Source organism: Oryctolagus cuniculus, chromosome 9 (genome assembly GCF_051225735.1).
Source record: "Oryctolagus cuniculus isolate XC-2025 breed Fujian yellow rabbit chromosome 9, ASM5122573v1, whole genome shotgun sequence".
NCBI lineage: Eukaryota > Metazoa > Chordata > Mammalia > Lagomorpha > Leporidae > Oryctolagus > Oryctolagus cuniculus.
In genome coordinates, this window is record NC_142875.1 from 133,959,824 (window position 1) to 133,973,830 (window position 14,007).

General features: G+C 43.6%; 1 protein-coding gene across 50 annotated transcripts in view; it reads left to right on the forward strand.

The window, feature by feature from the left end:
- PPHLN1 (periphilin 1) overlaps positions 1–14,007 on the forward strand; it is a 105,022-nt gene that overhangs the window by 72,693 nt on the left and 18,322 nt on the right. For 43 of the 50 annotated variants that reach the window (XM_051850946.3, XM_070049674.2, XM_089304031.1 and 40 more), the window contains 2 exons: positions 1,171–1,290; positions 8,679–8,819. In XM_051850946.3, coding sequence (XP_051706906.1) covers positions 1,171–1,290; positions 8,679–8,819 — 261 coding nt within the window. The remainder of the gene's footprint in view (positions 1–1,170; positions 1,291–8,678; positions 8,820–14,007) is intronic. The other 7 variants (XM_070049683.2, XM_070049686.2, XM_051850947.3 and 4 more) reach the window with 1 other exon arrangement.

Here is a 14,007-nt window from a genome sequence, read left to right on the forward strand (position 1 = left end):
CGCAAGGGAAACCAGGAGGAAGCACCTGGCTCCTGACTTTGGATGGGCATAGCGCCCGCTGTAGCAGCCATTTTAGGGGTGAACCAATGGAAGGAAGACCTCTCTCTCTGTCTCTCTCTCTCTCACTGTCTAACTCTGCCTGTCAAAAAAAAAAAAAACAAAAACAAAAAACAAAAAAAACAAAAAACAAAACAAACTGTGTTCTCTGCAGACAGAGTTACCATAGGACGCTACGGAAAGAAATTTTTGTTTTACAGTTTTACCTCTTATTCTGTAGCATAAGCCTTAATATTGTGGAAATTTAAATAGATGATCCAGAAAAGACCTTTTATTTTCTTCATGTTTATATTGATCCCCATGAAGTGATTGATCTTCCTGAAATGTTTTAGTGTAGTAGATTCATATCAACAAATAAGGAAAAGAAAGAAAAACTGAAGTTCCAAGCATTTTTCTAGAACTTTGAGGTCTGTGACCTCTTAGTTTTCACAATTTATGTAAATTGAGCATTATTTACCCTATTTTGTTGCATTGTCTTAGGCCTGCCAAGTGACTAGTCTGAAATAAAACACGGGTCTGGGGTGGGCATTATGGGCCAGCTGCCATGTGGGCTCTGACTGGTGCTGGTGCACCTGGGGGGCAGTGTGTGATGCTGTAAGTACACAGCCCCTACCACACAGGTGGGAGACCCCAGTGGAGTTCCGCTCCTGACTTCAGCTTGGCCCAGCCTCTTGTGCGCATTTGGGGAGTGAACCCATGGGTGGAAGATGTTTCTTCTCCTTTCTCTGAAACTCTGCCTTTCATTTAAACAAACATTTTTTTTAAAACCACAAGTCTGTAATTTTGTGGCTCCTACTTTGTTTACTATTATGTGTGGTTAGAGAAAATAGAGAGCTGTGGGATGAAAATAGACAATGTAAACATCTGGTAGGATTTTAGCATCATTTATTTTACAGAATGTAACTAGCATTATGAAGTAGAAGTCAGTATACCGTCCTTTGTGTTTTATTTGCCATTAGTATATGGATTGTCAGTGTGTTTGTTTCTGCTCCTTGGAACGTGCCTGTGTGTGCTTTTTGGAGGCTTATGACTTTGAGTGCGTGAGGTGTGCTGCTTGTATTTGAAGCTGGCGGCCTTGAGAGCAGTAACTGAGAGGTCTGCTGTCTTTGTTAGACGCTGGACAAGCCCAGCAGGCTCACTGAGAAGGAACTTGCGGAGGCCGCGAGCAAGTGGGCTGCTGAGAAGCTGGAGAAGGCGGATGAAAGTAACTTGCCGGAAATTTCAGAGTATGAGGTAAGGTGAACGCCGAGTGGAGTATGACGTAAGGTGATGTAAGGGGACCTGGAGTCACTTCAGCACACACGTGACCGCATCTGCTCATCATCTTGTGTCTCAATGTCTCTGATCGTTTAGAAGTACAAGAAGAGCAGGAATAAGGGCTGTAGACCACCCCCCCCCCCCAGGTGCCTGGGTGCATCTGCTCACGCACTGTAGGCCAACCGCTGACGCTGGGGTGGAAGGAACAAGCAGGTGTTAATTGCCAGAGCTCAGGACAAGGAGCTAGGGAGCCACGGATCAGTCACTTGGAACCTGGAGCTGAGAGGTGTGAGTTCAGCTCATGTGCAGGTCTCTGATTGGGCCACAGTGCTGGCGATGCTCCTTTGGTGGGTTAGAGATGCCATGTTCTTTGTGGGAACTTTGATGATGGTAAAGCAGGCTCTGGTCTGTGCGCCTGTAGTTATTTCCTGGGACCTCGGGTTCCTGAGAATACCCTTCATATGAGACCCTGGAGATGAATGATTAATGACTATCCCTCCCCTCAGTGTGTTATTTTTTTTAAGATTTATTTATTTATTTGAAAGAATGACACAGAGAGGAGAGAAACAGAGGTCTTCCATCTTCTGGTTCACTCCCAAATAGGCTGCAAGGGCCAGAGCTATGCCAATCCTAAGCTAGGAACCAGAAGCTTCTCCCAGGTCGCCCATGTGGTTGCAGGGGCCCAAGGACTTGGGCCATCCTCCAGTGTTTTCCCAGGCCACAGCAGAGAGCTGCATCAGAAGTGGAGCAGCCTGGACTCAAACTGGCATCCATATGGGATTCTGGCACTTGGTGACTGCAGCTTTACCCACTACACCACAGCACTGGCCCCGAGTTCCTTTCCAATAAGAGGTTGATTTATAGATGTATGGCAGAGTGTTAAAGGAGGGAAGCTGAGAGCTTGTGGGAAAGAAGGTGCTCATTGGATCTGGTTCTGCATTGGTAGTGTTGGGTAAAAGCTTGGTTGTATATGGAGCATGAGAGAAATGCTTCAGTGGGGCACGTGCTGTGGTGCAGCAGGTTAAGACGTCTCATGAGGAGGGTTCTGTCTACTCTGGGTGAGATCCAGATCCCTGTTAGTGCACTGGAAAGCAGTGGGAGATGGCCCAGTGCTTGGGCCCCTGCCATTCAGGTAGGAGACCCAGATGGAGTCCTGGCTCCTGACTTGGGCCTAGCCCAGGCTAGGCTGATGTGGCCAGTTTAGAAGTGATTAGCATGTGGAAGATCTCCTGCTGTCATCACATTTCAAATAAAAGAATGTTTTTCAAAAATGTAAATTTATCTATTTCCTGTAATAGACTTTTGCTTTTTAAAGGTATCTCAGGAAATCATCCTAAACTTCTAATCATAAACTAATGAATTCAAAACTAAAAATAATTTGACGTTGGGTTATGGGCTGTGTTTATACTACATGTTAAACTCTGCAGATCATCTCATTAAGAACTCAAGAAATGAAATTAACCACCTAAGACCTTTCAGTTTTAAATACCAAAAGACAAGGATGTCTTTGGACTCAATTTTACTCATGAAATGAGCTGAAAAAAAATTTTTAATGTCAGTTTTGCTCATATACCTTTTTTTTTTTTTTAAAGATTTTATTTAGTTATTTGAGTTACAGAGTTACAGACAGTGAAAGAGAGAAAGGTCTACTTCTGCTGGCTCACTCCCCAAATGGCCACAGTGGCCGGAGTTGATTGAATCTGAAGCCAGGAGCCAGGACTTTGTTCCAGATCTTCCCCATGTAGGTACAGGGGCCCAAGCACTTGGACTGTCTTCCACTGCTTTCACAGTCCTTAAGCAGAGAACCAAATTGAAAGAGGAGTAGCTGGGACATGAATCAGTGCCCACATGGGATGCCAGTGATAGGCTTACTACTGTAGCTGTGACAGTAGATACACACGTGCTTGTTCCAGTAGCTGTGACAGTAGATGTACATATTGTTTTTTCTGTATCTGTGAAAGTAGATACACACGTGCTTGTTCCCGTAGCTGTGACAGTAGATGTACATATTGTTTTTTCTGTAGCTGTGAAAGTAGATACACACGTGCTTGTTCCTGTAGCTGTGACACTACATGGTTACACCTGTGCTTGTTACTGTAGCTGTGGCAGTAAATACCCATATGCTTGTTGCTGCAGCTGTGAGGGTAGATTCACATATGCTTGCTACAGTAGCTGTCTCAGTAGGTATGCATATGCTTGTTGCCATAGCTATGAGAGTAGATACTTAGACGGAAGCTTGAGTAAATGTATCCAGGATATCAAGCTGTAGGTAGATAATGTGCCAGTTCTATTGAAAAGTGTATACAATCAGGTGTAAAGAAATAGGTCCTTTACTGTGTCATCTTGGTTATTTTCTTTAATAATTTAGAATGATAGCTTTTATTTTATTTATTTTTTTTGACAGGCAGAGAGGACAGTGAGAGAGAGAGAGACAGAGAAAGGCCTTCCTTGAAAGTTGGTTCACCCCCCAGTGGCTGCTGCAGCCTGCGCACCGCGCTGATCCGAAGGCAGGAACCAGGTGCTTCTCCTGGTCTCCCATGCGGGTGCAGGGCCCAAGGACCTGGGCCATCCTCCACTGCACCCCTGGGCCATGGCAGAGAGCTAGACAGGAAGAGGAGTGACTGGGATAGAATCCGGCGCCCCAACCGGGACTAGAACCCGGGTGCCAGCGCCGCAGGTGGAGAATTAGCCTATTGAGCCGCGGTGCCAGCCTTTTATTTTACTTTTTATATAATTTTATTATTTTCATAAATTGCTGTTAGGCATAAGACTAATTTCTTCTGTCCTTTATACATTATCTTTAATTAGCAGGGCTTTATGCAGGCTTCATTTATATAGAGAGGATGAATTGTATTAGTAGTACTTATTCTCCTCTACTTCCTGTCATTTTTTGTGTTTTTTATAAGACATGTCTATTTGTTTGAAAATCCGAGTTAGAGAGAGGGAGGGGCCGGCACTCTGGCGTAGTGGGTTAACCCACAGCCTCAAGTGCCCCTATTCCATATGGGTGTCGGTTCGAGACCCGGCAGCTCCACTTCTGATCCAGCTCTCTGCTGTGGCCTGGGAAAGCAGTAGAAGATGTCCCAGGTCCTTGGGCCTTGTACGCATGTGGGAGACCCGGAAGAAGCTCCTGGCTCCAGATCAGCAAAGCTTCGGCCATTGCGGCCAAATGGGGAATGAACCAATGGATGGAAGGACCCCCCCACCCCGCCTCTCCTTCTCTCTGTGTGTATCTCTGACTTTCAAATAAGTGAATAAATCTCTAACAAAAGAGAGGGAGAAGAGCTCTTCTATCCAATAGTATGTTCCCTAGGTGGTGCAATGGCCAGGACTGCAACAGACCTAAGCCAGGAGCTAGGCGCTTCATGCAGATCTCCCATGTAAGTGGCAGTGGTCCAAACACTTAGGCTGTCTTCTGCTGCTTTCCTGGGCTGTCAACAGGGAGCTCGATCAGAGTGGAGCAGCCAGGACACGAACTGGTGCTCACATGGGATGCCGTCCTCACAAGCAGTAGCCTTCCCTGCCGTGCTGCAGCGATGGCCCGTATGCATTTTGTAGATCTCACTGCTGACCCTTGTCAGACCGTACGTGTTCTCCTTGTGTTGCTTCACTGCTCAAATACTTTTTGGCATTGGATCTAGAAAGGCACTCTTAAAAACTTCTGTTATTCCCAACATTTACCCAGGACTTGCAAGATTTTGACTTAGTGGAGAGTAGATAACCCTGCAGCCTGTCAGCAGTGTCACTAATAAGATAGGCTCCGTGGCTGGCTGTGTGAGCAGAGGGCGTCACTTGTCCTGTGTGTGTGCGTCCAGGCAGACTGATGCTGGTCACTCTGGAAGTGACACAGCTGGCAGATTGCAGTGGTGTTCTTTGTACTTGGTCCTACGTTATTAATATTTTGCTGGGAAAATAATAATATGCTAATAGTTACTTCAGTGGAAGTAGAAATTTGGCCTTGTTCCTATAATGTCCAGTCTGGTTTGATGGAATAACCTGCAAAGCAGAAAGCCCTTTGATGCTAAAATAGCATTTTGTATAATAAGGGGGAGGGGTGTGTATGTGTGTGCATGCATGTGTGTGTGTCTCATAGTTTAAAGAGTGATCTCTCTGCTTCAGGAACACCATGGCAGCACAGATGTTGATTAGCTGAGAGTGAGCAAATGCTGATGTTTCCAACTTGGCTTGCTGCCATCAGTACAGTTGTTAGCCATTTGGAAAACACTGTAGTTTATATGTATAAAGTCCAGTGAAATTGAAAATGCTTAAGGCCGGCGCCGCAGCTCACTAGGCTAATCCTCCGCCTGCGGCACCGGCACACCGGGTTCCAGTCCCGGTCAGGGTGCCGGATTCTGTCCTGGTTGCCCCTCTTCCAGGCCAGCTCTCTGCTGTGGCCCGGGAGTGCAGTGGAGGATGGCCCAGGTCCTTGGGCCCTGCACACCCGCATGGGAGACCAGGAGAATTACCTGGCTCCTGCCTTCGGATTAGCGCCATACGCCGGCTGCAGCACAGCAGCCATTTAGGGGTGAACCAACGGTGAAGGAAGACCTTTCTCTCTGTCTCTCTCTCTCACTGTCCTCTCTGCCTGTCAAAAAATAAAATAAAATAAAATAAAATAAATAAAATAAAATGCTTGAATATCATGCATATTATATATGTCATTCCTCTGTTCAGTTTTAACTTTCTCTTTTTGGCTCTAGTAGAAGATTACTGAAAATACTTGACAGAGATTCTGAGGGGTCTTAATGGTCTAAGGCAGAAAAAAAGATCTTTTGGCTGTTACCTTGGAGAAATGCTACATTTTAACGGGGTGATTTGGGAGCTGGTGTTACAAAATAGCAGGTTATGCTGCTGCCTGTTGCGGCTGGCATCCCACATGAGTACACTTCAAGTCCATGTGATCCACTTCTTACCCTGGCTGATCCTCCTGGTAGCACCATAGAGGATGACCCAAGTACTTGTGCCCCACCACCCACGCAGGAGATCCTGATGGAGTTCAAGGCTCCTGAGTTTGGCCTTTTCCAGTGTCACATGTTACAGCCATTTGGGGAGTGAACCAGAGGATGGAGGGAGGGTGCATAATCAGCCTGCCTCCTTCAATCTGTAAATCTTTCAAATAAGTCAATAAATGTGGTTTAAGAAACAGGTTTCATCTTTATACTTAACACAGAATTATTCATGGGCACTTAAATCCAATTAAAATTAGATCTCAGAAAAAAAGAGAGGGAGGAGATGTACAGTTTGGCACACTTTCCCACAGACTTAACCCTAAGGGTAAAGCTAAAAACTTGCCATGGTACTCCAAATCCCATTAAGCTGGGTGGTACTGATGCCATATTATGTGTTAAAGTGATCATATTAAGTGTGTAATTGATCATATGGATAGGATTAAGTTTGAACAGGATCACATAAATAAGACCAGGTGTCTGGTAATAATAGTAGATAGAATTAAAAAGCAGAGAATGATCCAACATGGGAAGCAGTCCACACAGCAGACTCATAGAATGACAGATGTCCTAGATTGCATTCTGGCCTAAGACTCAGCCCTTAAGAAATTTGGATCTGGCTAAAAAGCCCATGAGAGCATTTCAGGCGTTGAAAGCCGCCAACACACTGGCAAAAAATGATCTACACGAAGGATCTCTGTGAATGAGAAGTACCTGGCTCCTGGCTTCTGATCAGCACAGTGCGCCGGCTGCAGCGCGCCGGCCGCGGTGGCCATTGGAGGGTGAACCAACGGCAAAGGAAGACCTTTCTCTCTGTCTCTCTCTCTCACTGTCCACTCTGCCTGTCAAAAAAAAAAAGAAACAAGGAGTCTTCAAAAATTTATGTCAAATGCACATTATGTTCTTTGTTAATTATTTGAAATGCACAGTGACACACACAGTGACAGTGACATGCAAACTTCCAACTGCTGGCTGTAGCACTGTGGTGGCACAGTGTAATCCATGAAACGGGAGCTGCATCCAGGTTTTCCGTGTGCAAGGACTGAGCCAGCAGCTGTTGCCCCCCACTCACGTTAGGCAGCTACACTTGAAGAGGGGTACCTGGGACCCAAACCCACACTTAGATATGGCTCTCAGATCCGCGATGCAGACATCACAGGTGGCGGCTTACCCTGCTGCACCACAATATCCACCCTACTCATTATCTTGTAATTCCATTTTGTCCATGAAGTTTTTGAGGTACCTTAATTTTTATTCCTGTATGTTTCCTCCTTTTTTATTGACAGAACTGTTAATGTATTGATAGGGAATGATGTATGAAATTTTTATTTACTATTAAAATGTTGCTGTAAATTAAGAAGTGATCATTACTGCTTTGTGAGATTTACTTTTTTTTTTTTAAGATTAATTTTTTATTTGAAAGTCAGAGTTACACAAAGAGAGGAGAGGCAGAGAGAGAGAGAGGTCTTCGATCCACTCGTTCACTCTCCAGATGGCTGCAGTGGCCGGAGCTTTGCTGATCCGAAGGCCATGGCAGAGAGCTGGATCGGAAGAGCAGCTGCCAGGACTTGAACCGCCATCCATATGGGATGCTGGTGTCTCGAGCAGAGGCTTAGCCCACTGTGCCACAGTGCCAGCATGTTATTACTCTCTTTAGGAATGGAGAACATTCAGACAGCTGTGTAAAGGTAACAATGGGCAGATTACATTTGGGGTAAGTGCTTGGTTGACCTTCTTTTAAGATAATTCCTTCAATTTCATTATGCCTAAGGAGCATACAGGAAGAGAATCAAAGAGGAAATACTGCTTTAAGAATTCTTCCAACACTATTTAACATTAGGACAGAACTACTCAGTAAACAATCTTGTCATAGAACCTTAAAACATAAAAGCCAACTGAAAATGAGAGGCACGTGCACAAAAATAACTTATTAGAAGGAATACAAGAAGGGACTCACTTTCAGAATTCAAAACATCTTGTTCCTGTCACCTAGCAATTCATTAAAAATTATTAAAAAAGAAACAGGCTCAGGGCCAGCACTGTGGCGCAGCGGGTTGATGCCCTGGCCTGAAGCGCTGGCATCCCAAATGGGCGCCGGCTCTAGTCCCGGCTGCTCCACTTCTGATTCAGCTCTCTGCTATGCCTTGGGAAAGCAGTGGAAGATGGCCCAAGTCCTTGGGCCCCTGTACTCAGGTGGGAGACCTGGAAGAAGCTCCTGGCTCCTGGCTTCGGATTGACCCAGCTCCAGCCACTTCGGATTGGCACAGCTCTAGCCGTTATGGCCATTTGCGGAGTGAACCGGTGGATCGAAGACCTTTCTCTCCACCTGTGCCTCTCTGTAACTTTACCTTTTAAGTAAATAAATAAATCTTTAAAAAAAAAAAAAAAGTAATGACAGGAGGCTAATTTCTTTTCAAGGCGGAATCTACGGCACCGTTATTCATTGAGCACCCAGAGGAACCTGAATCCAGTACGGCTGCCGGTGTGGAACTGTTTGAAGACAGTCAGCTGACTACTCGCTCTAAAGCAATAGCAAACAAAACCAAAGAGATTGAGCAGGTGAGGATCCAGTCTTCTGAAGTACAGCATCTTTCGTTCTTCTCACTTTGCACATGGAGATAGGTATTCAGTACAGAGATTTCGTTTCTCTTTCCCTTTGTGTCTGTGATGTTACAGTGACTTTTTTTTGTTTATTTTTAGTCATTTTGATCATTATGGTCTCCTATCCTTGTTTATGAGATGCGAGACTTCATTTTCAGAGAAAATGCTAATCTGTACTAACAAAGCAGTTAAGTTCTTCGAGATTGGATAGAAAGCTGTAAAGAATATTAGCATGCGATATTTTTTGTATTAGAATTATTTCTTATTTTTCATATACCTTTAATCATTTTCCAATTATTAGAGAATAAAAGTAGAGAACAGAATTTAAATCCAATTTTTAGTGATGTCTTTCTGAAAAGTGTTATCTTTTTTTAAAAGTGATTTTATTTACCTAGCTAATAGACTTAGAATTTTATAGGGATTAACTAAAATGTGATAGGCTTTACTAAATGTCACATGATGTACAGGTGTACTTTTTATGGTTTTACTCTTCAGAGCTTTTAGTAAATGCCATTTTATTGTTACATAATCTTGTAAAAATTATTCTGAATAATAACAAAATCAAGACTTTCCTCAAGGTGCTAATTTTCACATCGATTAAAATCTGTCTCCCTTGCTTGGATAGGACACAGTTTAAATTAAATCCTGCAAGTTTTTTTTGTGTCACCCCTTGACAAAAGAGCAGGAAATTTTCACGCAGACCGAATAGGAAGTTGTCTTGCAAACCACTGATGTCAGAATGCTTGCTGTGATGAGCCTCGGGATGCTTGTAGGAACGTCCTGTCTTCTTTGGTAATTGGAAGGCTGATTAGATGAGAGTGGAAGTGATCGGCCTCCTCGCCTGGGTGGAGCCGTAGCCAGAAGGCAGCCTTTGGGAAAGTCCTGAAATCTGGGATTGTGCCCTCACTTGCCTGGCACAGCGCTGAGGAGCCAGTGCTGTGGATTCATTGTGGAACGAGTGAATGACTGACTGTTACTGCTCTTTGCCATCTACCTGAAGTTCTTTCAAGGAGAAAAGACACTTGGCTGAAGTATTGGGAGAGTTACTATTTTGGGCTGTTCTTTGTTACTGTTTACACTGTCTGTATCCATTATTGGTTATAGTTGATCAATATGATTATGAGACAGTGAATTACCAATCAGACATAAATCCCCGAAATCCTAGTTTACGAGTACACACTAAAATTAGTGTGAAGTCAGTTTTCACAGTCACTTTCAGAAACGTTTTTATATTTGATGTGCGAGTGTGATTGTGTCTCTATTTTAATCTGCCATTCAAAGCTATGAAAAAAATCCATGAAGACAATTAAAACAGGGACAAATGACTTGAAGGAAGAAAAATAAACCTGAAAGGGAATTACTGTATTCTGATGTTACTAGAGAACTGAAACTGTCATTAGACGTGCTATAAAATAGGACAGCAGACCTGTAGCCTATTGGATTTGACCAGTGGATCACATTTCAGGGTGCCTGGGTTTGATTTGATGCCTGGCTCCAAATGTGGACTCTAGACCTAGCTTTTGTACGAACCTGGGAAGTAAACCAGGAGATTGGAACTATTGCTTGCTTTTTATTCCATTCTGTCTCTCTGCCTTTTAAGCGCTGTAACATAGAATAAAGATTTCCTGGAAATTTTGTACTTTTACTAGGATTCCTTTAGTTTGCATATATTGGCAAAAAGACAAAAACCACCAAAATATCAGAAAACTAGTAAATGACAAATTAGTATTTTATAAACTCACTCCCAAAACTTGATAAAATTTTTGAAAATTAAAAAATAACTACATGTCAAATCAATAAATAAATCTTAGAAAATTTATGTATATTTTATTTTTAGGAATTCTATACCAAATGCCTTGGAAAATCCTAAAGGTTTGAAAAGGCTAATTATTAGTTACTGGTGTTCAATAATCTCCATATTTGTCTAGATATTTAAAATACTTCCTGTGTTGGCCAGCGTGCGGCTCATTAGGCTAATCCTCCGCCTTGCAGCGCCGGCACTCCGGGTTCTAGTCCCGGTCGGGGCGCCGGATTCTGTCCCGGTTGCCCTTCTTCCAGGCCAGCTCTCTGCTGTGGCCAGGGAGTACAGTGGAGGATGGCCCAAGTGCTTGGGCCCTGCACCCCATGGGAGACCAGGATAAGTACCTGGCTCCTGCCATCAGATCAGCGCGGTGCGCCGGCCGCAGCGACCATTGGAGGGTGAACCAACGGCAAAAGGAAGACCTTTCTCTCTGTTTATCTCTCACTTTCCACTCTGCCTGTCAAAACAAACAAACAAACAAACAAACAAATAAACTTCCTGTGTTTAAATATTGAATAAGTTGAAAAGCCATGTATAGTCAACAGCAACAAATTAAGCTGGCAGATACAGACTTGTAGATATTAATATGACACCCAAGCTCCTTTTTGTACTTATTTCATCAACTAGGTATATTTATGGATTTTTTAAAGATAAATTATACAGATTTTTGAGAATTTTTGCAAAATAGTCGCTCAGCTGTTGAGTTCCACGGAAGTCACTAAGTTGTGACATTATTGCAATACAAAATAAATCTCCAGGACAATCTTTGGAGTAATACAAATGCTCATTGATGGTCTTTGATGTTTAAGAGCCTGGTTAGGGAGGTAGGTGGCATCAATCTCACACCTGGGGATGCGATGTGGGTGGATTGTGTCTGTCACCATGTAGTGGTTACCTTTCTTCCCTGGGCATAAAAGTTGAGTCCAGGTCAATATGCAGGTGATATTTGAAAAAAAACCCCACATTGTAATCAGATATGGCAAAGAACACTAATCCGAAATCTTTAAACCAGGGATGCCAAGTTGCAATCTTGAAATAGGATATTGCTAGAGGTGAGTCATTTTGAATCTTGCGCTTTTACTTGAAAGTCCTTTGGTGGATTAGCCTCCTGTACTCACACCAATTCCTAGAGAGAGGTCACCCACAAAATCACATCTGATTCATCCTCTGGCTCACTTGTTGGCATGAATTTGTTGGAAGTGTAGGATATGCTGCAAGTCTTCACTTATTGTTACTGTGTTTTACCTGCAAGTGTATCCACTGCTTGCTGTTTGACCAGTGAGAAATTTTGTTACCAAATTGTCTCTTGGAAGGAGTGACAGGAATTGAATCATTCTGTGCCCCACCCGCCCACTATATGTTCCTCTTCTCTCTGTTGCACCTGCAGGGATAAAACTGACTTTACTTGAACTCTTGGAACTTTCTGGTATTCAGTACTTAACATGAAAAGTCTTCAAAAGGACTGCTTTGCTCTTTAGGTGCAGTGTTTGTATTCTAAGCCTGCTTTTGTCTATGTAGCTTTCAAAAGTAGATTGGATTTCAATCAGCTATTCTGGTGAGTAGTTATTGGAGCATCTCAGAGCTTAATATGCACATAAAGCGCATTGGATCTTTTTAAAATTCAAATCTTGTTCACTGAGTCTGAGCTGGCGCGTGAAGCTTGGCTTCGAGGTAATGCTAACTGTTGCTCTGTCAGGCCTACCTAGGATGACAAGGAATTGAAGATGCGGGGAGCTTTGCTTTGCTTTTTTAGTACTGATTCTGATGTGCCCAAAGGTTGGGAGCTATTTCCACCTTAGTATGCCGTTTAGAGAAGTTTCTTCCTGTTATTTATTAATTAAGATGTAATTAAGTACAATGAAATGCATCATTCTTACATGTTTATTGAATGAGTTTGGCTCTTGTGTTATTATGTAAACATCGAAACAAGTACATCGGAAGTTATTTTAAATACTAACAGTTGATTTCACTGGGCTCTGTGGCAGAGTGGGTAAAACCACTGCCTGCAGTGCCCGCATCCCATGTGGATGCCCGTTTGTGTCCCGGCTGCTCCTCTTCTGGTCCAGCCATTTGCTATGGCCTGGGAAAGCAGTGGGAAGTGGCCCACCCTTGTGGGAGACCTGGAGGAAGTTCCTGGTTACTGTCTTCGGATCAGTGGAGCTCCAGCCATTGAGGCCATCTGGAGAGAGACCTCTTCCTCTCTCTCTCTCTCTCTCTCTCTCTCTCCCTCCCTCCCTCCCTAACTGCCTTTCAAATAAATAAACAAATCTAAAAAATAAGAGATTATACCTAGAGTCCTAGTTGCATCTCAGATGCACGTGTTTTCATTTGATGTTAAATACACTGCAGGCCATGCCATGGAGGCTGCACTTGAAGAGCCATACAAAAGCATAAAACTGAAAAGTCCCAGCGATTATGCATTGAACAGAGCTTCTTCTCATCTGGAAATCTTAGCTGCCTGATTTTCCGCAGTGTATAGATAAGTGGATATGATGCACATACGTGTACACACATGCACGCACACATGTGCATTAGGATCATGGTTATCCAAGGGTGGAGATGAGTGTGTGAATATGTGTGTCAAGTAGTTTTTTCAGAAAAGGTGCATTGTTTTTTCTTTAAAGCATTACATTGAAAATGAGGGGGACGGCGCCGGCACACCGGGTTCTAGTCCCGGTCGGGGCGCTGGATTCTGTCCCGTTTGCCCCTCTTCCAGGCCAGCTCTCTGCTGTGGCCTGGGAGTGCAGTGGAGGATGGCCCATGTGCTTGGGCCCTGCACCCCATGGGAGACCAGGATAAGTACGTGGCTCCTGCCATCGGATCAGCGTAGTGCGCTGGCCGCGGCGGCCATTGGAGGGTGAACCAACGGCAAAGGAAAACCTTTCTCTCTATCTCTCTCTCACTGTCTAATCTGCCTGTCAAAAAAAAATGAGGGAAGTTTCAAGGATTTTGGTTAAATATTGTCGTATCACATGACTGTGGGTTGTGACATGCAGTTTTGAGTTTTAGGCATGGAGCTCACTGAAGAGCCCAAGTTTGTGCAAACAGAGGCGACATTTTCAGACATCTCTCTCTCTCTCTCTTTCTTTTTTTTTTCTTTTTTTTTTTTTTAAGATTTATTTATTTGAGAGGTGGAGTTACAGACAGAGGGAGAGGCAGAGAAAGTGGTCTTCTGTTCGATGGTTCACTCCCCAGATGGCTGCAATGGCCACAGCTGGGCTGATCCGAAGCCATTTAATTTCTGTAAATACAAAATCAAGATATAAAACAATGCCTTTTTTTTTTTTATAAAAGCATTCGTGCAGAACTGAAGTGAGTCCCTCAAGTCTCTCCGTCTCTTTTTTT